General features: G+C 37.7%; 1 protein-coding gene across 4 annotated transcripts in view; it reads right to left on the bottom strand.

The window, feature by feature from the left end:
* The window catches only part of KIF13A (kinesin family member 13A), a 245689-nt gene that overhangs the window by 20164 nt on the left and 203420 nt on the right, over positions 1-22105 (bottom strand). For 2 of the 4 annotated variants that reach the window (XM_020986811.2, XM_020986813.2), the window contains exons 23-35: positions 18592-18743; positions 18319-18451; positions 17975-18121; positions 14513-14551; positions 12365-12464; positions 9588-9714; positions 8564-8619; positions 7328-7452; positions 6919-7095; positions 6305-6397; positions 4800-4952; positions 1176-1253; positions 297-344 (exon numbers count right to left, since the gene is read on the bottom strand). In XM_020986811.2, the coding sequence (XP_020842470.1) occupies positions 297-344; positions 1176-1253; positions 4800-4952; positions 6305-6397; positions 6919-7095; positions 7328-7452; positions 8564-8619; positions 9588-9714; positions 12365-12464; positions 14513-14551; positions 17975-18121; positions 18319-18451; positions 18592-18743 (1428 nt within the window). The remainder of the gene's footprint in view (positions 1-296; positions 345-1175; positions 1254-4799; positions 4953-6304; positions 6398-6918; positions 7096-7327; positions 7453-8563; positions 8620-9587; positions 9715-12364; positions 12465-14512; positions 14552-17974; positions 18122-18318; positions 18452-18591; positions 18744-22105) is intronic. The other 2 variants (XM_020986812.2, XM_020986814.2) reach the window with 1 other exon arrangement.

Below are 22105 nucleotides of genomic sequence, written 5' to 3'. Positions count from 1 at the left end.
AGCCTTCTTATTATACTCCATACATGGTACTTCATCTCTTGTCTCTAACCCTCTGAACTGGTTGCCCCCCAGGCTTGTGATGCATGCACTCTTTCCTCACCTCTGACTCTCAGAATCCCTTAGATTCCCTAGTTTTTTTCTCAGCTCCTACATGAAGTCTTTGTTGTTCCCTCACCCCACTGTCTTAACAGTCTCTAGAACCCAGCCCAGTGCCTGGTACAGAGTAAAAAGAAGGTACTAAAGAAATGTTTGATGATTTTATTATTGAACACATTCTTATGTGTTATCGTCTTTACCTTATCATCTTCGTCACAGCCAGAAAGATCTTGTCTACTAGAAGATACCTAAAAAGATATGAAGTTTTATGTAACTACCGATTAAAAAGCAAACAAGCAAGCAAAACAGAAATCTCCCTGTCAGATTTGAAGGGGAGAGGGAATGGGGTAGGGCAGGGTTCCTTTCAAGTTTCAGTTCTGTGCTATGTCTTCTGCTTAGGGGCTGCACTACGAAGGTCTCTTCCTCCCATGACTACCTCCAGCCAGGCAAAAGCAGGCAGCTGTTACTAAGCTCTGTAGGCTGGAGTGGTCTGAAGAAGATACGAGAAGTAGAGAGAGATGGAGGAAGAGATTTAACTGGGGTTGGGGTGGGAAATGGAGAGCTTCTTGGCTATACAATTGATGAGCAGCCGACTAATATTTCATCTATCAGTGGCTGGAGCCAGCCAGCACTGGCATCAAGAAGCAAAGGTCAGGAGCTCCAGCAGACAGGGTCATGTAATTGGACCCCTTTTCAACTTTCTTCCTCTTCCCTAGTAAAGAGCTCAGGGGGCAAAAGGTGATGGAATAGAAAAGGCACAGGGTGGGGAGGCAAACAATCAGATCTTTCTTCCGTTGTGTCTCAAACCAAGCTTTGTGCTTATATTCTATGGTAATTTGAAAAGAATGTCTTATTAAGAGGAAGAAAGTAAATTTAAAAACCTCTCATTTTCCAAGGTGGGCTGGGTTATAAAAGTCTAATTTGCACTAACACAACCTGCATAAATTAGACATGTTAGAAAACCCCCATACTTGTCACCCAGGGAAGTATGTTATCTTTCCTCCCTGTCAACCCTGCCCTGTCCTTTGTTCCAAAAACAGGTCAACTTATAACAGGTGAAATGGAAGGCTGTAGCTTACATTATGAACATTTGGTGTACTGAGACTCCTCCGTATATGACGGGCTTTGGTGGAAAGTGCTTCTTTGACAGTGACAGCCTGTGAACACAACATCCAGGTAAACTCAGCGATTTATACTGTAAATCACTGTATACCTAACCAGTAATAAAAAAGTGAGGAAAAACTGTCCTGGGTTTCAATGCTCCCCTCCATATGGAAAGGTGAAGAATTAGACTTCGACTGAAAGTCCTGAGTTGGTTTATCTTAAAATGGAAGATTTTTCTCCCTCAATACTCTGTCCCTATCTCTCTGCTGTTCTATTTCTACACTCAATCCCTCATTAAACTCATTCACTTCCAGAGCTTCAAGTATTGCTCCTTTGTGGATGACTCTATATCGTCAGGCTTGATTTCTCAACTATACTACAGGACTATATTCATAATAACAACTTTTGTTTACATTGTACTTTCCTCATAACAACCATAGTCAGGTTGGTGAGACAGATATTATTATAGCTATTTTATACATGATAGTGCTGAGAGACACAGATGGTGTGACTTGTTCATATGCAAATGGTCCATAAATGGCAGGGCTGAAATCTTAACTCTACTCTTCTAAATCTAGTGCTCTGTATCTCCAGCTATATGTGGGACATCTTCACTTGAATATCCTGCCACCTAAAACTTAGCCTGTCCAAAACTTAGCTCATCACTTTTCACTGTGACATCTGTCTCCTTTTCTATCTCATTTCTTTCAATGGTATTATCTCATGTTAGAAACCCTGAAGTCATGTTCAAATTTTAGCTTTCTATGTTCTGTAAATCTGACTTCCTTCTAAATTTTCACTCCCACCTCTTTAGGTAAGGTCCTTGTCAACTCAAGTATATTATCGAAATGACTTCTTCAATTGGTTTCCTTGCTTTTAGTCTCTACTCCAATCCAGCTTCCAGATTAATTTTTTTTAAAAACATGACTTGATTACACCTCTTGTTCAAAAACTTGAAATGATTTTATCTACTGAATTAATTCCAAACTCCTTTGCTTGGATTTGAAGACACTTTATCACCTTGCCTGCTTATCATACACTATGTTTCCTCACTGTCTCCTGCACACACTGCTCCTACCTTCCCCATCTCAGATCATACTTACCCTTCTACCTGGCAGATCTTCTTTTAACCTCTCTACTTAGGTTCTCAAATCCTATGTCTTCTTTGAAATATTTTTTAAATTTAATTTATTTTTAGTTTTCAACATTCACTTCTATAAGCTTTTGAATTTTAAATTTTCTCCCCCACCCTACCTGAGATGGCATGCAATCTGAATATAGGCTCTTTGAAATATTTTCTGAGTACTCGAGCCCATACTTGATCTCTTCCTTCTCTGAATCTCTATTTTACTTATAAATATTGCTTAAGGGTTTAGAACATTATAATTTCTAGTAAATTTGGTCTTCTCAACTAGACTATAAGGCCCTTATGAACAAAAGACGAGGTCTATACTTCTCTAGTGTCCACCAATGTGCCTGGAACAGTACTGACAGTAATATGGATAAAAGTATCAACAGATGATTGCTGATTGCTTTTAAAAAATTATAACATGAGAGACAGTAGGGCATGGTGGATAGCCAGCCTCAGCATCAAGAAGACCTGGGTTCCAGCCCTGACTCTCTCTCTCTTTCTCTCTCTCAATTGGCTAGGGAGTCCTAGGCAAGTCTTAGGGCTCCAGGTAATTCTCTAATACCAAAAATTTGTAGAAATCATAAGTTCACACCCTCACCCCAAAAGATGCTTCTATAAAGTGAGACTGGAATGAGTTACTAAAGGAGAATGTAGAATATACTTTCCTAAGGGCTTTCAAAAAACAGAATAGATTCTCATGTCTGAATGGCAAAGAGAGATTAGGTGAGACAAACCTCTAGTTTCTGGCCCTGATATGATTCTACATATTCAGAAAAAAACTTCTGATTATAACCAGTCTGACCACAGCTGACAATAATATTGCCTTGCACACCGTTGGTGCTTAAGTGTTTTTTAAATGACTAGCTGGATGAGTCAAAGTCAGGATAGGAATAATAGTAATTGGGAATGTGATTTCATTGATACAGGGAACTTTCAGATAAGGAAGCTCCCTTTACCAATTCAGGTTAGAATCTTCTCCGTAACTCAGAATCTTGGATAGCTGCCTGGAGTATTGAGAGATTAAGAGACTTGACCAGTTAGTCACTTAACACACTCATCAGTCATACAGTCAGTGTATGATAGGTAGATTTTGAACTCAGGTCTTCTTGGGTCCAAGGTCAAGCCTCCACTCATTATACCATGCTGCCTCTTGGGTAAAAGTAAATGTAAATTTTTAGACAACAGTCATCATAACTATAATTAGAGACTACATACTATTGATTCTTAGCCGTCACATTTTTAGGTGAGAAATCATCACTACCAGTAGTCCCATATGTGATAACCAAGAACAGTAAGTTAAAGTGATTCAGCTGTTCAGTCTTTTTTTATCTAGCTATATAATGTCTGGGCTCATTGTCTATGCTTTCTCTTCCTCTGGCTGAGGTCTATGTGGTCATGGATATATATGCCAGAGTAGGAAGAAAGGAGAAATAAGTGGAAATAAAACTGCAATTCATTTTTAAAATATTGTTAATATCCCAGTTAGAAGGTTTTTTGAGAGCAGAGGTTGGCTGAAGTCTTAGATAAAATAAGAGGGTCTAATAATATATCCCTCTGTAGTCCTACTACCATGATGGACAATGCTGGCCTGTAATTTATTGTTCTTGTTTATCAAGGATTACACACACACACACACACACACACACACACACACACAATTTGATGGTCAGCTGGATTCTCATTGAAACTCAGCAGTCCTTCTATTCTGAACTTACTGACTTCCAATTTAATTCCCCACCCCAATGGTACCAAATCTTTTCCTCTCTCAAGACTTGAACCAACATGCCTTGAACCAATATACTTTCTCCTTATACTTAGAGCACGACTGAGCCTTTTATATCACTGAGAATGAAGTTATCTGGTGGAAATTCTCTCAACTATGCTTTTGCATTTCTCAGCACCTTCATCCATTTTTTTCCTCTTAATCCCTTCTCTCAGAAGATCTCTTGTTAAAACTAATCCTCTTCTTCCCCCCCTCCCCCAGCTTTACCTTTGATGCCATCACCTCATTAAATTTAGGACTTTGCTCCAGGAAACACTGCTTTCTGACGCATGTTCAATTTCTCTCTCCATTGGCTTCCTTCTATCTGCTAACAATTATTTTCAATTCTCTCCAGTACTAAAAATAAAAAAAGAATCCCTCTGCCCTTCTACCTCCACTCTGTTACTATCCCATTTTTTTTCCTCCCTTTCTCAGACAAATTTCTTCACAAAGTGGTCTAGGCTCAATGCCACTACTTGATTATTGTCCATCCTCTCTTAAACCTTGAAATCTCTTTTTTTTTTAGAATTATTGTTCTCTCAGAACTGCTTTTCCAAAGGCCAAAGACTTTTTAATTGTCAAGTCCAATGACCTTTCCTCAGCCTTCATTCTCCAAGACCTCTGTGTAGGGTTTGGAAATTAAATTAACAAATAGTATTTATTGTTTAAATTTTTTTTTCCTTTTTACATTGACCAGCTACTTGCCTGCCGGAGCCGCTCAAGACTTAAAATGTTCTCCACCTGCAGTACACCTCGTGTGTACTTCTCAATATATGTTTCTCCATCTGATGTACCTTCATTTTCACTCCTTGCTGCCATGAGAGCCAAAGTTTCTCGGTCTTCAATCTCCTCTGTTGCCTAAGATAAACAAGAAGGTCAATATTTTATTAAATGAACAGGAATATGTAGTAAAATAAATCTGAAGAGAATCAAACTTTGAAAGCTGTTAAATTATTGTTCATTTGTTCATCTAACTGGACCATTTGTGGAGCAATTATTGGAAATACAATTAATTTTCCCATTAGCATTAATTTTTTTTGAAACTGTGACCATTTTTTTTAAAGATGCCAGATCAAAGATGTGAAAATTTATCCCTCTGTATACCCAGCCCTCACACATTGCTGCAATGAGAGGTCTTTCCATTCCACTAATGAGAAATACAAATTTCAAAGGTGTTTTTATGTAAATCAAGTTTTCAATCATGTAAGTATTTATTCTATAACATTAGCTGTAGTTATGCATTAAATATACATGCTCCACATGCCAAATATTCTACTATAAAGATGACATTATATTGCATTAAGCGAGAAATGGCAAAGGGATAGGAAGAGAAAATTTTAGAAGTAAACACAAGTAGTGAATAATCACATAAAAAGTCATTTAAACTCCTTCATAATAAGTGAAATGTACATTGATATACCCTAATTTATGTCCACTAAATGGACAAAGTAACAAAAAAAGACCAAATTTAATATTTTCAGGATTGTAGGGAAATAGGCACTCTACCGTGATGATGATACACTGATGATACAGCTATGCCTGGTGCAAATTTTTTCTAAGAGCAATATGGCAACATCCAATGAGAATCATAAAGCTAACTACTCCTAAATTTCACTCAGACATTCTACTGCTAAGACTTATCCTATAGAGGTCTTGATGAAAAGGAAGAAATGTAATAATCTGTACAAAAGTATTTATAGTTACTTTATTGGTAAAAGCACAAGCCTGGAAACAATGTTTATATCCAAGCATTAGCGATTACTTAAATGCACTGTAGTATATTCATGTAAAACAATATTAAGCCACATTAAAAATTACAAATACTTAGAAGGAAGTACAGAAATACTTACAGAAATGGACACAAAGTGAGATCCCAGAACCATACGCACATTAGGTGCAGTTATTAAAAAAAAAAAACCCAAACCCCCTCAAATCTAATCATAACAAAGGTCCCTTAAGAACACAGATTGAATATACAAATGTATTTTTGTTCACTTGTTAAATTTTTGATTTTTAAAAAACACATGGAAATATAATTTTATGTTTTTCTTTTATTCAGTTAAGAGGTAAATGTTTTAAATTTAGGGGTCTTGATTGGAGATTTATTACATGTTTGAGTCAGTTAATTAGTATCTGTTACAAATGTTATAATTATAAAAATAATAATAAATATTAAAGATAAACTTCTAAATTTGAAGTTTTCAATTTACCTTTGGTATATTGGATACTATTTCATAGGTTACACCACAGGAATAAAATATATTTTTCAAAGATATTCTCCTCTTCAAACTTTGTGTAAAACTCTGGTTGGGAGAGAAAGCATAATTAAACTCTGTACCAAATTTCAAATTCAAATATTTTGCAAATTTAAAAGGCATTTTCAATTGTAATTTCTTAAATACATAGGTCCTTGCAGAAATCAAGGTGAGAGGAGATGTGGCTGTGAACTAAGGAGGCATCTGGGTAAATGCCTGGAATGTGCCCCATCTCTGCTCTCAGCTCAGTATCATCTTCTACATGAATCCTTTCTGGATCTTCCAACACCACACCTTCCAAATGATCTTGTTATCAATTTTTATACCTTGTAAACATTGCCTCAGGGGCTAGATTAAAAGTTCTTCGAGGGCAGGGACTATTTCAATTTTGCCTTTATATATTCCCAGTCCTGGCATATAGTAAGTGCTTATTAATGCTTATTGACTGATTCTGTACATCAGAAAAACTGCCATAAGCACTAAAAATATAGTCAATTACTTTATAGCTCTAACAGAAATGAAGAGTTTCAAGGTCACAAGCATAATGGTGGAAACAGGCCCTATATTACCTGTTTGTTGTAAACATTGGCTGCAATCCTTTTACGTAATACTAACTCCATAGCAGCAGGATGGCTGAGCTGGACTGTGGTCTTTACTATCAAGTAAATCCTTTCATTTTGTGGGGTAACCCTGTTCAAGTGCACTGAATCATGGACAGAGGAATCCCAAGAGGCAGTAGCAGAAACCTGAGAGGAAAAACAGTAAAAAGATAGAAGGGTGGAAGAGGGAAACAGGGAACAAATCATTTGTAATGCAATGACCCCAGAGTAAATACAAATAAGTGAGGAAGCTGAACTGAAGTTCATTGAACTAGATCTTTCCCCTCTAAGTCCAAATTCCATTCCACATGATTATAGGACTGCTTGGTATCACACACTAATCCAAAGCCACTTCAAAGAATGTTAGGCAGTCAATTACCTCATCGTCACTATGCTTTATGACTGGCAGATAGAAGAACTGACTCCCATGCTCCTTCGGCAGGATAGAGTTAACACCAGATGCATGAGGACCTATGAGCTGTTCATTGGCACTGAGGTCATCAGCTAATAAAATCCATGGCACATAGAAAAGGTTTAGAAAAAAAAAAGGTCAGTTTTAAAACAAACAAAAGGAAAAGGAAAGGAACAGGAAAAATGACCCCTTTTTCTGACCCAAGTGCAATGAACTAAAGTTATTCTTCTTATTCCTTCCCCCAACTCGAGGATTGAGTCATTTTAAAAATGGTAGTTTTAGTTAATGTATCTTTTCATCAGGGTGAGAGGTGGGAGTTTTATACTAATCAACCTACAGTTTAATTATTACGGGCTTAAGAGTTATAGAAGCCACATCATGGCTGGTATACTTTTTTTTGGTTTTGTTTTTTTTTTAGGCAATTGGGGTTAAGTGACTTGCCCAGGGTCACACAGCTAGTAAGTGTGAAGTGTTTGGTCTGAGGCTGGATTTGAACTCAGGTCCTCCTGACTTTAGAGCTGGTGCTCTATCCACTGCACCACCTAGTTGCCCCTATATATGGTATACTCTTTAAAAAAATTATTATTTTGGAGGTTGAAAATTAAGCATTTTTATAAGGCACATTATGAAATGGATTTTTTTCTCATCAAGGACAAAATAATCCTGTTTATCCTTTTGTATATTTATTAAGTAAGTTTACCCTAGAGGTTTTCACATTACTGATGTCAGTCATGCCTCTAAACTAACTTGAGGTTCCCTTCATGAGAGGCAGACAGAAGGCCAGCCTCAGAGCCAGGAAGACAGGGATTCAAGACCTGTTTCTGATACATACTGGCTGTATGACCCCAGGCAAATCAATTAACCTAATTAACCTCTCGGTGCTCAGTGCTACAGTGCAATTATACTCAGCAGAAAAGTTCCAACCTGAAACTGTGCATTGAGTTTCCTCCTCCTGGAGTTCCCTAGACCAGTGAAATCACAGTCCAGTTCTCAATCCCTTTCCCTACCCTCACAAAAGCCACACTTACATACATGTTTTTAAAGTTTATTCAGTAAAACCCTTATTTGACAAATTTGGAAAAAATACTGAATTTCCCTTTTTCTTCCTTCCCCTTATCTTAGTTTTTTGATTTATTGGCCTAAATTACTGGGCCATGAAATCTGAAAGAAACTATTGGAGATTTAGTCCCAATATCTACTTACCATTTAAATCAAGGAAAAGGACTGGAATGTGCGTTTCCATCCCAGCAGGTGGGGTCCTAAGGCCAATAACAAATTCCTATCACAATGGAACATTAATACAAAGACAATCTGCAATGTATGCTGTTAAACAACAAAATCCCAAAATGGAGAGAAGGAAATAATAATGTATAGCATGAGAAAAATTCAGGATTTGGGGTCATAAATAAATATTTTAGCCATCTTGTACATACAGTTGTTTCAGTCGTGTCTGACTCTCCATGACCCCATTTGGGGTTTTCTTGGCAGAGATACTGGAGTGGTTTGCCATTTCCTCCTCCAGCTCATTTTACAGATGAGGAAACTGAGGTACACAGGGTGAAGTTACTTGCCCATGGTCACACAGATAGTCAATGTCTGAGGCCAGATTTGAACTCAGGAAGATAAGTCTTCCTGACTCCAGGCCCAGAACTCTACTTTGTCACCTAGCTGCGTATCTTGTACATACAGGATATGTAATTTAGGAGAAACATGCAAAATCAATAAATTTCATATGCAAAAAAGCTGCATTTTAACTATCTGGAATCTTCCTAAAATGTTTTGATGTATTTGTGGAAGAAAGAAAGAAGCATTTATTACTATGTGTATACCATGTGCTAAGCACTTTACAAATATTATCTCACTGCATCCTTATAACTTCCTACTACTCATAACTGAGAGGTAGCTGCTATTATCATCATCATCATTATTATTATCATTATTATTGTTTTTTTGGTGAGGCAACAGGGTTAAGTGACTTACCCAGGGTCACATAGCTAAGTGTCTGAGGCTGGATCTGAACTCGGGTAGGCCCCATGTTCTACCTATCTGCCTCTGGATCAGGACAGGTAGGACTGGGGTAAGGATAGAAAAATGTGGGACTGGAAATAGTGAAGTAGGAAGAGAAGACATTAGATTTTATCAGGAGGAACAGACAGGAAGGAATCACAGGAACAGCAGCTCCCTCTGTGGCTCAGGATGGGTCACCTAGGTGTTTGCCGGTGCTTACCAGTCAGCAGGAGCTCCAGGAATCCCGCTGCCTGGAGCAGGAACAAGCACAGCATTCCTCTCTTCTGTCAAGCCTACCCACTGCTCCACAAGTCGGGCTTCGCGTTCCAGGTCATCTTCTGTTTTCTCTGCAGCAGAAGATGAAAGGATGATTGGCAACAGAAATCAAGGAGAGAAGAGAGTCCAACTATTATTACTTAAAGTAAAGAGATGAATTTTCGTGATCCTTGCCAACAATGTAGCCTTGAATATGAGCTCCTTTATTTCACAGATGAAGTCACAAAAAACTAAGAAACTGCCTAAAGTAAAATACAACAGATAATTAGGATTTAATACTTTTAAAAACTATATACCTCTCCCCTCAAATCAATCAGAGTTTCCTAATACCTCTTCTGTGGCAGCTAAGCAGCACAATGGAAGGGGTGACTGGCCTGGGATCAGGAAAATTCATCTTCCCAAGTTCAAATCTGGCCTCAGATACTTAGTAGCTGTGTGACCCTGGGCAACTCACTTAACGCGGTTTGCCCCAGTTTCCCCATCTGTAAAATGAGATGGAGAAGGAAATGGCAAACCATTTTAGTACCTTTGACATGAAAACCCCAAATGAGGTCATGAAGAGTCAGACACGTCTGAAAAAGAGCCAAATACCTCTTCCCTCCATAAGTGGTATAGAGGCAGCTATGTGGTTCAGTGGAGAGAGTGGTAGGCCTGGAGACAGGAAGATCTGAGTTCAAGTCCAGCTTCAGATACTTACTAGCTGTGTGACCCTGGGCAAATCACTTAACTTTTGTTTGCCTTGGTTTCCTCAACTCTAGAATGAAGACAACAACAGCATCTACCATGGAGCGTTGTGAGGATAAAACAAGATAATATTTGTAAAGCATTTAGCACAGTGCCTGGCACACAGTAGGCAACACAGAAATGCTTATTCCCTTCATGAGAAATTCTGGATCTGAGATACTATGAAATCTCCCAACCAATAATTCAATTCATTGCTAAAACTTGTAGTGGATAAAGCCAAACAGTTTTCATTAGTAAATATGACAAATATCCAAGAATTCTGAACCAATTAGTTTCACTCTGGAGTGGTAGTAAGGGAGAGGGAGAGAAGATATAGTGAGAATTTTCCTTATTTCATATAGGATTTGCTTATTGCTTACAGGATCACTTAGAGCTAGAAGGGTCTGTAGATAGCATCTAGTCAAATTTGTCAGAGATGAGGAACGAAAGCCTAGAGAAGGGCACAGAGTAAGGAGGCTCGGATTTTAACCCATGTTCTCTATTTCAAATACAGGCCTTCACTCTAGCCCTGTGGCCTCTTCCTCTGATTGGTCAGTTCCTCTAGGAACCTCCAATTGAAGTAAAATGCTCAGGCCAGCAATGAGCATTCCTTCATTCTTCTCTGGACTTTCTTCCTCATTCTCTCTCCTATCTTCTTTCTTCACTTTGCCCCAGCTTGAGTAATTCTTTCTCCCCCTCCCATTGCTTTTCAGCTTTAGTTAAGAGAAATAAAATTGGCCTTGGGGCCAGAAAGACCTGGTTCAAGTCCTAACTCATATACATACACACATACATATATATATATATATATATGTATGTGTGTATGTATATGTATATGTATATATATATATATATACACACATATACATACACACATATATATATGTATGTGTGTATGTATATGTATATATACATATATATATATACATATACATACACACATACATATATGTGTGTGTGTGTGTGTGTGTGTGTGTGTGTGTGTGTGTGTGTATGTATGTAAAAGTTCATATGGTCCTGGACAATTCATGTAACATCTCAGTGTTCTAAGACAGTGGTGTCAAATTCAAATTTCTATTTCTATATTTCACATGTGTGTGTGTGCGTGTGTGCATATATATATATATATATATATATATATATATATATATATATATATATATAAATATATAAATACACAAATATTGTCATATTTATATATTTTTCTATACAGATCCCTGAAGGCCATGTATGGACTTTAGAAAGCCACAAATTAACATATTATACTGTTCCATTGTAATTTACACATATTTTTGTATAAATCATTATTTTACATTTATATTGTATTTTACGTTAACTGTTCATTTTGTTAAACATTAAAAAATAAAATTTGTTAGAAAAATAAATTTGGTAAGCATTTCCCAATTATATCTTAATCTTGTCTGGACCCCACTGGGGTGTTTTGTTGGGCAGGCTGTTCTCTCTAACATGGGGCTTGTAAACTTGTTTTTAAAAAATATTTTGACAACTCATTCAATAATTGTTTTCTTTTGTAATTCTAAGTATTTTATTTTATGCATTTAAAAGAAGGATTCTGAGAAGAAGAGCAGAGGTTTTGGCAGACTGCCCAACGGTTCTATGGCCCCAAAAGAATAAAAATCCCTGCTCTATTAAATTGCAGAGGAGGTGATGACATACACCTTGGTAGAGGCTTCCTTATCCACTAGTTCCCTATACCAGTGAAATCGCAGCTCCATTTACTATCTTAATACTTGTCAAAAACCAATTAGATCTTAATATTTAGCTAACTATTTAACTCAGCTTTGTGAAATCTTCATATTTCCTTCATCTTAACAGAGGCTAGCTTGTGGAGAACTTTTCAGGATCTATTATCATTACTAATTAATGATAATTAAATGATTAATAATTAATGATAAAGCAGTGAAAAAGAGCAATTTTCCACCATTCAAGGAATCTTCAAGATAAAAAATCAGCTCTCAGAGCTTACACCCCACATACCTTTTTTATTGCTAACTTTTTTAATCTGTTCATCCAAATATTCTCTACGCTTAATGAGTGCATCAGACCATCTCTCTCTCACAAAGTTTAAATCTTCTTCCTAAAGATAGGGAGGGAAACATTTTCCTGTAGATTATACAATCAACTAGCTTCCCTTTTTATTATTTAAGAACATTTAAGTTGATCTGAAAACTTCATTAGAAAGGGCCATTGAACAGTGTTTAGTAATTAATGTAAGTGAGCAAGAACCCTTCAGTAATACCACATGCTGATCAGAGATCCCAATACTCAGAAATCAGAGACCCCTTTCCCCCTACAGTATTCCCCAAAGGGCAACTGTACTGAAAAGCAAAATGAAATCAAATTTCACCAGATGTTGGATGATTTTTCATGCTTTTGGAGAAGGGGGTAATGGGAAGGAATATTTTAAAATTACAGCTTTACATTCAAAGGATTTGGATTCTAAGCAGAAGAACCCTAGGAACAGAACCCAAATTACACATATAGTAGCATATGGAATGGAAAAAGACAGGCATTTTCATAGTTCAATGGCCATGTGATCTCTGGAACATAAGGAATAGGTCAGCAGGGAACCCTTCAAACTGGTTGAAAAATTTTTTATTTCCAATAACCATCAAGAGGACAAACAAAAACTTTTCCATGCAAAAATCCAACATGCAGTCAGTCATGCTTTAGGAAATCACAGGAATATGTCTGGTTGACTCTTCACTGTGATATGAGATGCCAGGAAGCACACAAACAGCCCGCAGGAAGTTAGTAAGTGGCACTGGAGCAGGTGTGAAAATTGAAGAGGAGGTTGCCATTTTTTCTAAACTTTTGTTGTTGCTATTTTTTCCTTAGATAAACTATAAGGTTGGGGGAAAATGAAAACAAACAAACCAAAAAACCCCTCAAAGCCCCAACAACTGTTTCCCTGGACTGGACTTTCCCTGGTCATGTCCTATTCCACTTAGAAGAATTTTGGACTGCAAGAACACAAGTCATCTGAAGACTTAAGTTTTATAGGCAGAGAGGCACATAGAGGTCAAACAGCCTGTGACAGGCTATATATGGAAAATGGCTGGGAGCCAAACCCAGACGCCTTTATTTTAGTTTGCTTCTCTGACCACTAACATCATCCTACACATAACATCAAGCCAATCAACGGATCATGAGTAGGATAAAATTTTACAAAATTTTTACCTGTGGGAATGTACTCCCTAACTTCTCCCTCCAACCCCATCTTTCTATGTCAGAAATGATCATACCTTAGGAATTTTAGCCTAATTCTAAATGTAAAGGGTAATTAAAATGGTAAAAACAAACAAACAAAAACAAAAAACCACAAACAAGTCTTTGGTCTTTCTACCTAGCTATAAGGTCTCACCTAAAAACATTTCAGAGTTTCTAGACCTATGAGGGACCATAAAGACCATGTCCAACTCCTTCATTTTTATGCACAAGAAAACTGAAGCCCAATGTAATATATACAGTGAATGTTCAAGGTCACTTAGCTACTCGGCAAGATGGAATTCTAGTTTAGGACCTCTGACTACAAATCCGGTCTTCTTTCCACCATGGAACACTGGTTTAGAGCTAGAACTTTAGAATGGACTTCAGACGTCCAAATCTAGCAAATGAGGAAAGCAGTTCTCAGAGAGATGTTAGGTGAATTGTCTAAGGCACCTAGGGAGTAAGTAGCAAACTGGGGACTTGATTCCAGGTCCTCTGACTCCAAATGAAAAATGTTTTCCACTCTATCATATTACCTCTTATAAATCATGCTTTCTCTCTGAAAAAATCTGATAAGTGTCAGAAGACATAAAAATAGCTTAAAGTTAGGAACTAGGTCCTTATTGTATGTTTATAAAGGTCCCCTATGTTGAGTATTTTGGTTATTCTTTTATTTAGGACATCCTTATGAGGTAATTATTGGAATATAAAAAATTCTGCCAGGTTATAATATAGGAATAGATAGAGAGATCTATACAATACCATCATATCTCTTGATTAAAGCATAATCACCACCACAGAAGAGTTGCCCTTCCTTGTTTTGATGCTCCTCCTCCTCCCTACCCTCTATTTTTCAATTTTGGCAGTTAGCATTAGCTGTGCCCCATGCCACAGGATTAACAGCAGCAGCAATACCTGATAACTATCCATATCATCACCATCCTCATCATCTCTCTGGTAGGAGAAAATAAACACAAAGGACATGCATTTTTCTCAAACAGCACTCATGGAGGGGAAATCTTCAACTCATATACGCATTCTTATAGATTTACATATATCATTACAGGGATGAAACATAGCACTCAGTGAATCTCATCATTTTTATACAATTATTAATGGAATTTAAGGTGATAAAAGAATCAGGCGTTAAACTGTCCTGGCTATTGGAAGGAATAAATCCCTGTATGCTAGGGCTTAGTAGATTGGCTCAGCAAGGACTTCATTACAAACTTACTGACTGATAGTGAAAAGTATAAAGCATTCTACAAATTCAAGGTACAGTTATATCATTCAAATAAAAGCACACATCATCATTGTAGGTTGATGGAGTTGTCTGTTTCCCACGTTAATCAGCACTGATGTGGATGAGAAAACAACACATGTCCCAAATACTTGACATAACATTTCAATAGAACAATTCAGTGACTAGGCAACATTATAAGAATCACCTCTTTAACTGAAAGGTTTTTGGCTTTGTTAGAATAAACAACATGATGAATATAGTGGTATACCAGAAAGTGTTCACAAATTAGGAGTAGAAAACAAGACAAATTTATAAAAGTCTCACATTTGCTTTAACATTGAGAATTTTTTAGTTTAAGATGTACAGATCAATAGCCTGCCTAAGTCCAAAGCTAGATCCATGACAAAGGGAAACTGTGATATTGAACACATCTGAGATATTTGGTTGCCAATTTCCATTATTCAAAGAAATGTAGATATTATCAATCTAGAATGCTTGAATTAGTGGTGTAAATGACTGAGAACATAGCTAGTCTTAAGCCTTCTCTCTCCCCTGGGAGGTGCACAGTGGTTCTTTAGGACTGTCCCTTGTATGAATTTAAGATCACATGAGGAAAACCTAATCATTCCCATAATGGACCCCATATCTGGGTCATTAATATACATAATTCCCTATCTTCTATTCTCTACCATCTATGATAAGCTAGAGGTGGCCAAGGTTTATAACTAAATATAAAATATTTTTAGACATATTGGTACCATTTCCACTTAAACACACACCAGTGTTTTATCCTGTTTCTTCTTGTGTGTGTGTGTGTGTGTGTGTGTGTGTGTGTTGTGTTTTAGAGAAACTTAAACATTGGTCTCATGTAAGAATAGTCTACTTTCAAGTAAGCATTTTAAAAAACACCATTATTTCAACTTGGTTCATTCATCTGTTCAATAAATATTTACTAAATTTCTATTATATAAGAGTCTCTGGGCTATGAGCTGGATGAATTTTACTTTAGTAGATGCAATTACAATTCTGAGTACAGTGGTCTCTCATAAATGAATATTCCATATTACATCAGAACCACTCTGACAGTCTGCACAGTCATTTAGTCTACAGAGTTGCTTCTAATCACTGAAAGCCACTGTTAGCTACAAATGTGAAATAGGTATGTTATGGATTGGTGCTTAACATGATCCTAGACTTAGAAGTGAAAGGGATCTTGTGGACTATATAGACCATCTAGTCCAACTCTCTCATTTTATAGATAAGGACCCTAGAGAGGCTAAATACTTTGCCCAAGGTCACACAGGTAGTAAGTGCTAAAAGGCAGGATTTGAATTCAGGTCTTCTGATTCTAAATCTAATAGTCTTTCCACTGTACCACACTTCATGTCTTTTCTTAAAAAAAAAAAAGGTACAGTTGAAAGTTCAATGGGGCAGACCTGTCAGCAAAAGAAAAAAAAAGGGAGAAAATACCAAATAAAATCTATTTTTTCTTTTTCAGCTGGTACTATACTCTTACCAAAAACAAATAAACTAAAAACAAATGAACAAACAAACAAAACTAAGTCATGCGTGGCAGTCTGGCTCAGCAAGTGTTCTCTTTTTATTTTGATGAAACCTAGCTCTGACAAAAATGTGAAGATCCACTTAAAACAACAACAACAACCACCTAGTAAACTCTCCTCACATCCCTAGTTAAGTCAGTTGATTGTACTTATAGGTCACTCACCGGAGACTTACTTTCAGTTGTTTGTCTGAGGTTAAAGAGTGACTAGCAATTTAGTGGCAGAATTAGAATGACAAAACTTTGAACCCTGTTCCTAATTTCAAGGCAGAGTGTAATCAGTTGTAAACCCAAGGAACACTTTTATTCTTGAAGAAGGCCGGGGTGGGGGCGAGAAAAGGGGTGCTTTTAGTTACTCTATCATTACATTCACCAGGTCTTGCAAACCTGTGTGAAAGTTCAGTTGGAGGGGAGGGAAGAATGGGCTGACAGGAGCACATCTGTCTTAACAGTACTCCCCATTCAAGAAGCCTGAACTCAGAGCCAGATTTTCAACATATTTATATTTGGTCTGCAGAAAAGCTTTTGTTTGGCTGCTATGAAACTTTGATGTTGGTGGAGTCAGAAGACAAAGAGAAGTGGCCATGGCCAGGCTTAAGCCCAATTTTCTTGGAGGAAACAGAGGACAGAAAAGAAATTTGATTTTCTTCTATCTGGGGCTCCTTGGGTTGAGAAGGACATACATAAATCCAAACTACAGAATTTAATACTCTGAGCCATTTGTATTGGAGTCATTCTATAGTAGTAAAATAGATGTCTGGTGAAATACATCACCTCTTCCAGGCCCATAAGGTACCATTTATTAATATTCTACCTTGTTCTTGGGCAGCTAGGTGGTGCAGCAGATAGAGCACTGGGCTTGAAATCAAGAAGATTCATCTTCATGTGTTTAAATCTAGCCTCAGACACTTACTAGCTGTGTGACCCTGGCCAAGTCACTTAACCCTGTTTGTAAAATGAGCTAGAGAAGGAAATGGCAAGCCACTCTAATATCTTTGCCAGGAAAACCCCAAAATGGGGTCATGGAGAGTCAGACATGACTGAAACAATGAACAACAAAAACATTATTCTTATGTAATGATTTAAGTACTAAGAAAAAAAGAAGCCATAATTTATGATTAATAAATCATATTTATTATGAACTGATTATTGCTTAAGGTTTTTTCTTTGTTTTTGAAATGTCTTTACCAAACTCAGAATTTCTAGACAGAAAAGACCTTGAGTTCATCTCTTGGTTCTTTTGCTACAGCTGCATACAGTTGGCAAATTAGACCAAAAAGTGAAAAAAAAACTTAGGAGATGGATAATAGGCCCTAGAATGGGGTAGTAAAGTTTAATACCCAATACAACCTGAACAGTTTTTAAAAGAACCATTCACAGTAAGAGATATATTCTACATTATGTAACCATAATATTACAGACTATGAACAAACCTGAATTTTGAGTAGTCAAACTGTTATGAAGGCTGATTTCATTACCAAATAAATCCTCATTACAGTTCTTTAACCACCGCCTCTTACTCTTAACTAAGCAGTCCCCTTTAAATATCTCACTTCAAACCCTGCTTCCTTACCTGGTAACTATCCAGTCCTCTTTGGAGTTTGGTAGATCTTGCAGTTACACAGCCAATAGAGACAGATAGAATGGCTTCCACCATAAGTGGCAAGGTACCAGAGTGCTGAACAGGCTTCACTGTTACCTGAACTCTACGGGAATGACCCTGCATAGAATAAGAAATGGGGGTGGTGGTGAGGAGAAAAGGAGTGATAAAGAATGGGGGGAAAAGAGAGGGGGAAGAAGGAAAGGGAGGTTAAGAGAAAGAGACAGGGAGAAATGCAGGTGTTTTGAAACTGTCAAGAAACTCAGGGCAATACATGGAAAAGTACAGTGGACAGAGAAAAAATCCAGGTACAATACCTGTCTTAGCTGAAAGACACCCCCTGTATTCACATCTTTTGCCTGATGGAGTTCCACTGCAGCATATTCACCCATCTCATTAAGTTCAAGTATGGAAATCCACATTTCTATTCTTCGAGTGACTTCATTCCATCTACAAGGACAACATATCAGCCAATCATGCTTGCAGCACTCATGAGTACCAGGGCCGAGCTGTGCTCACTGACACAACAAGCCGCCCCTGTGACACTGTCAGCCTCCTCCCGAGCTTTGGCTTGATTGCCAATCACGAACCTGTCTTGGAGTGTTCTTGTTTTAGCATGAAGAGAATCAACTTCCCAGATGGAACTTCCATTTCCACTACACCTGTGACCCCACACTTCAATTGCAAGAGCTCCATCTGAAATGAACTCCAAGAATTCTTCTGTGACGTTCACAACATAGTCCTAGAACATGGAGAGAAGGGATCAACAGGGCATAAGAATGAAGAATAATTTCTATAACATTTCTTTATAATCTTAGCTGCATAAAGATTTGGGTTCTTATCTTGAAATTGTCCCTCTTGTTTTATAGGATGGGTACATAAGTATTACCAGGCTCAGTTGATGGTGGTTTTGCTGAAATGCTTTCCCTACCCCATTCCCTTTTATTTTTTATTCTTCAATACAAGGGATGTCTTAATGGAGAGGTGACAGTTATATTTGGGGGGGGGGAAGCAGACAGCATAGTACAGTGGAAAGCACATAGGCTTTAGAGTAAAAGGACTCAAGTTCAAATCCCCGCTCTTGCCCTCACTGCCTATGTGACCCCAAGCAAGTGAATTAACTTTTTTGGGTCTGGGTCTGACTTTCCCTATAGGGGTAAAGAAGGGGTTGGACTCAGTGATCTCTAAGTTCCCTTCCAACTCTAAATCTATAAGCCTATGAAGGTGACCTAAAAGCAAAAGACATCAATACTTTTTTTTTAAAGTAAATAGAATGATAATCTAGCTCAATTCTCTCCCATCTTACCAATAAGGAAATTAAAATGCCAAAAGGTTAGATAACTTGGTCTGAGGTCAGTTAACCAACCAATGAATCAACAAGTATTTACTAAGGATCTACTATTTATCAGGTACCATGTTAGGTGCTGGGTATACAAGTACCAAAAAAAAAAAAAGAGGAAACAAATAGTACTCACTTACAAGGAGCATAAATTCTAATGGTGGAAACAAAAACACATATAAGTGTATATTGTATAAATATAAAATTAACAAATTTCAAGTATATACAAATTAGTCAAATACAAGGAAGTTTGAAAGGGAAAGCAATAGCTTTTGAGGGTTCAGGAAAGGCCTCATGCAGAAGATGGTGCCTGAGAACTCCAAGGATGAAGCACGGCCAAAGCAAAGGTGAAGAAACAGGGGACAGAGAGTGAGTGCTGTTTTAAAGGAAGAAAGAAATACCAGTTAGGCTGGATCACAAAGTATGGGAGGGAAAGTAATATCCAGGAGGCTAGAAATACAAACTGCAGAGCAGGGTTGTAAGGGGCTCTAAAATCAAAACAAAAGAAATGTATGTTTTATCTTAGAAGTAACAGGAAGCCATGGGTGTTTATCGATTAGGAGAGTGACACTGATAGATTGGAATGTGAGGAAAATGACTTTGATAGCAGGATGTAGGATGGACTGGAGAACTGAGGCAGGAAAACCAACCAAGAGGCTTTTGAAATAAATGAAATAATCCAAGTGAGAAATGTGGGCCTAAAGTATGGTTGTAGCTGTCTGAATGGAGAGAGCCAAGGAGGGGAGGGATTTTGATTGAATTCTTCAAACTGATGTTGATAAACTTCATATCTTTCTTCTTCAGTCATATAATGATAAAATAGGGTTTGTTGATGTAACACTGCCATTTCACCTCATTATTCACCTCCTCTCCTCAAAAATATTTTCATAAAGCAGTAGAATCAATTATCTCTAAGCAGCAAAAATGTTGTGAAGGTAGAAACACCAAGAAAGTGTAGGATAATGAAAACGTTGCACAGCTGAGATATAGAAGGATGGTGGTACCTTCAACATAAATGGGGAAGTTTAGAAGAGTGGAGGATATTGGTGGAATGATAATGAATTCAGTTTTGGACATGTTGATTTTAAGATGTCCCCAGGACATCCTGAAATATCCAATAGGCAACTGGTGATGTGGGAATGAAACTCAGGACAGAGATTAGGACTAGATATATAGATCCAGGAAACATTTGCATAGAGAAGAAAGTTAAACCCATAAAAGCTGAAGAAGTTATAGAGAAAGAGACATATATATGTGTGTGTGCGTGTGTGTGTGTGTGTGTGTGTGTATGGAGAGAGAGAGAGAGAGAGAGAGAGAGAGAGAGAGAGAGAGAGAGAGAGAGAGAGAGAGAAAGAGAGAGAATGAGAATGAATAAGTGTTTAAAGGGAGAAGGAAACAGGCCTTGGACAGAACTATAGGGAACACAGTTAGACTGAGAAGTGATCAGGCAGATAGGAGGAGAACCAAGAGGTCACAGAAATTCAGGAAGGAGAGAGTATATAGTAGCAGACAATGGTCAATAGTGTCAAATGCAGCACACAGGTTCAGAAAGATTAGGACTGAGAAAAGATCCCCAGATTTAGAAATGAAGAGATCATTAGTAACTTAATAGATAGGAATTTTAGTGAGTTGATGAGATTGGAAGCCAAATTACAAAGGGTTGAAGAGTGAGGAAGAGGAGGGGAAGTAGAAGCAGCTTTTTCAAGGAGTTTGGATGAGGAAGGCAAAAGAAATATAGGATGATAGCTTTAAGGGATGGTAGTGTCTTGTAAAGTTTTCTTGTTTAGAAGGATGGTGGAGACTTGGGCATGAGTGAAGGCAGTAGGGGAAGAACTGGCTAATAAGGAGAAGTTGAAGATTTAAAAAAGGGAATGGTTGAAGTTGCAATCAGCTGCAGAATATGGGATGAGAGGAGATTACATATATATATATATGTAGACAAGATTGCCTTCCTTGGCAAGGAGAAGGGTTATTTCTTTGTGAGATAGGGAGAAAGGCAGAGAGTGTGAGAAATCATGTCAAGGAGTTTGAGAAGAATGGAATGGGAGAAGGGGGAACTCACAGTGAATGGTCTCAATTTTCTTAGTAAAGAGCAAGCCAGTGCCCTCAGATGAGAAGGACAGGGGATGGGGTAGACATGGGAGGCTTGAGGAAGGAAGAGAAAGTTTGGAATGGCTCCTGTGAGGAATAAAATTGGGAATCAATTAGGGGAAAAAATAAAAAGACTGCCTTGATACAATGAGGGTCCAGTTGAGGTTAGATAACATGAATTTGTAATGTACCTAGTCAGCAAGGTTGTGAGACTTCCTCCAGGTATTTTCAACAGCTAATGAACAAGACCGACGTTTGGCAAGAGCAGAGCAGCTACGGGGCAAGCTTGCAAGGGATTCAAAAGGAGAGGACAGTACAGAGTTGAAACGACTAACTACTAGAGAGGCAAGAAATTGAAATCAGAGCAGGGGTGATGGCCTGAGAAAGTATGGAGGAAAAGAGAGAACTGAGGACTTAGAATAAATTTAGAAGGGATGAGGCATAGGAAGATATGAAATGCCAGAAAATTATAGTCAGCTGGGTTTCTAATCAGGGAAGGGGAACCCTTGAGGGTAACAGGAAGGTCTAGTGAGTGATCTAAGTGAGGTCACTCAGCAAATCTGTGGTAAAGCTTGGGAAGAGCGCCCGGGTTTCTTCGTTCCTTGTCAAGACACATAAGACAACTGGAGGTATATGGAAATAGGAAAGACTAAAGGAAGATTTAAATCCTTAAA

This window comes from Phascolarctos cinereus, unplaced genomic scaffold (assembly GCF_003287225.1).
Source record: "Phascolarctos cinereus isolate Bilbo 61053 unplaced genomic scaffold, phaCin_HiC Scaffold_4;HRSCAF=312, whole genome shotgun sequence".
Classification (NCBI taxonomy): Eukaryota; Metazoa; Chordata; class Mammalia; order Diprotodontia; family Phascolarctidae; genus Phascolarctos; species Phascolarctos cinereus.
The sequence above is the reverse complement of the archived record's forward strand: the minus strand, read 5'-3'. Positions and strand labels throughout refer to the sequence as shown.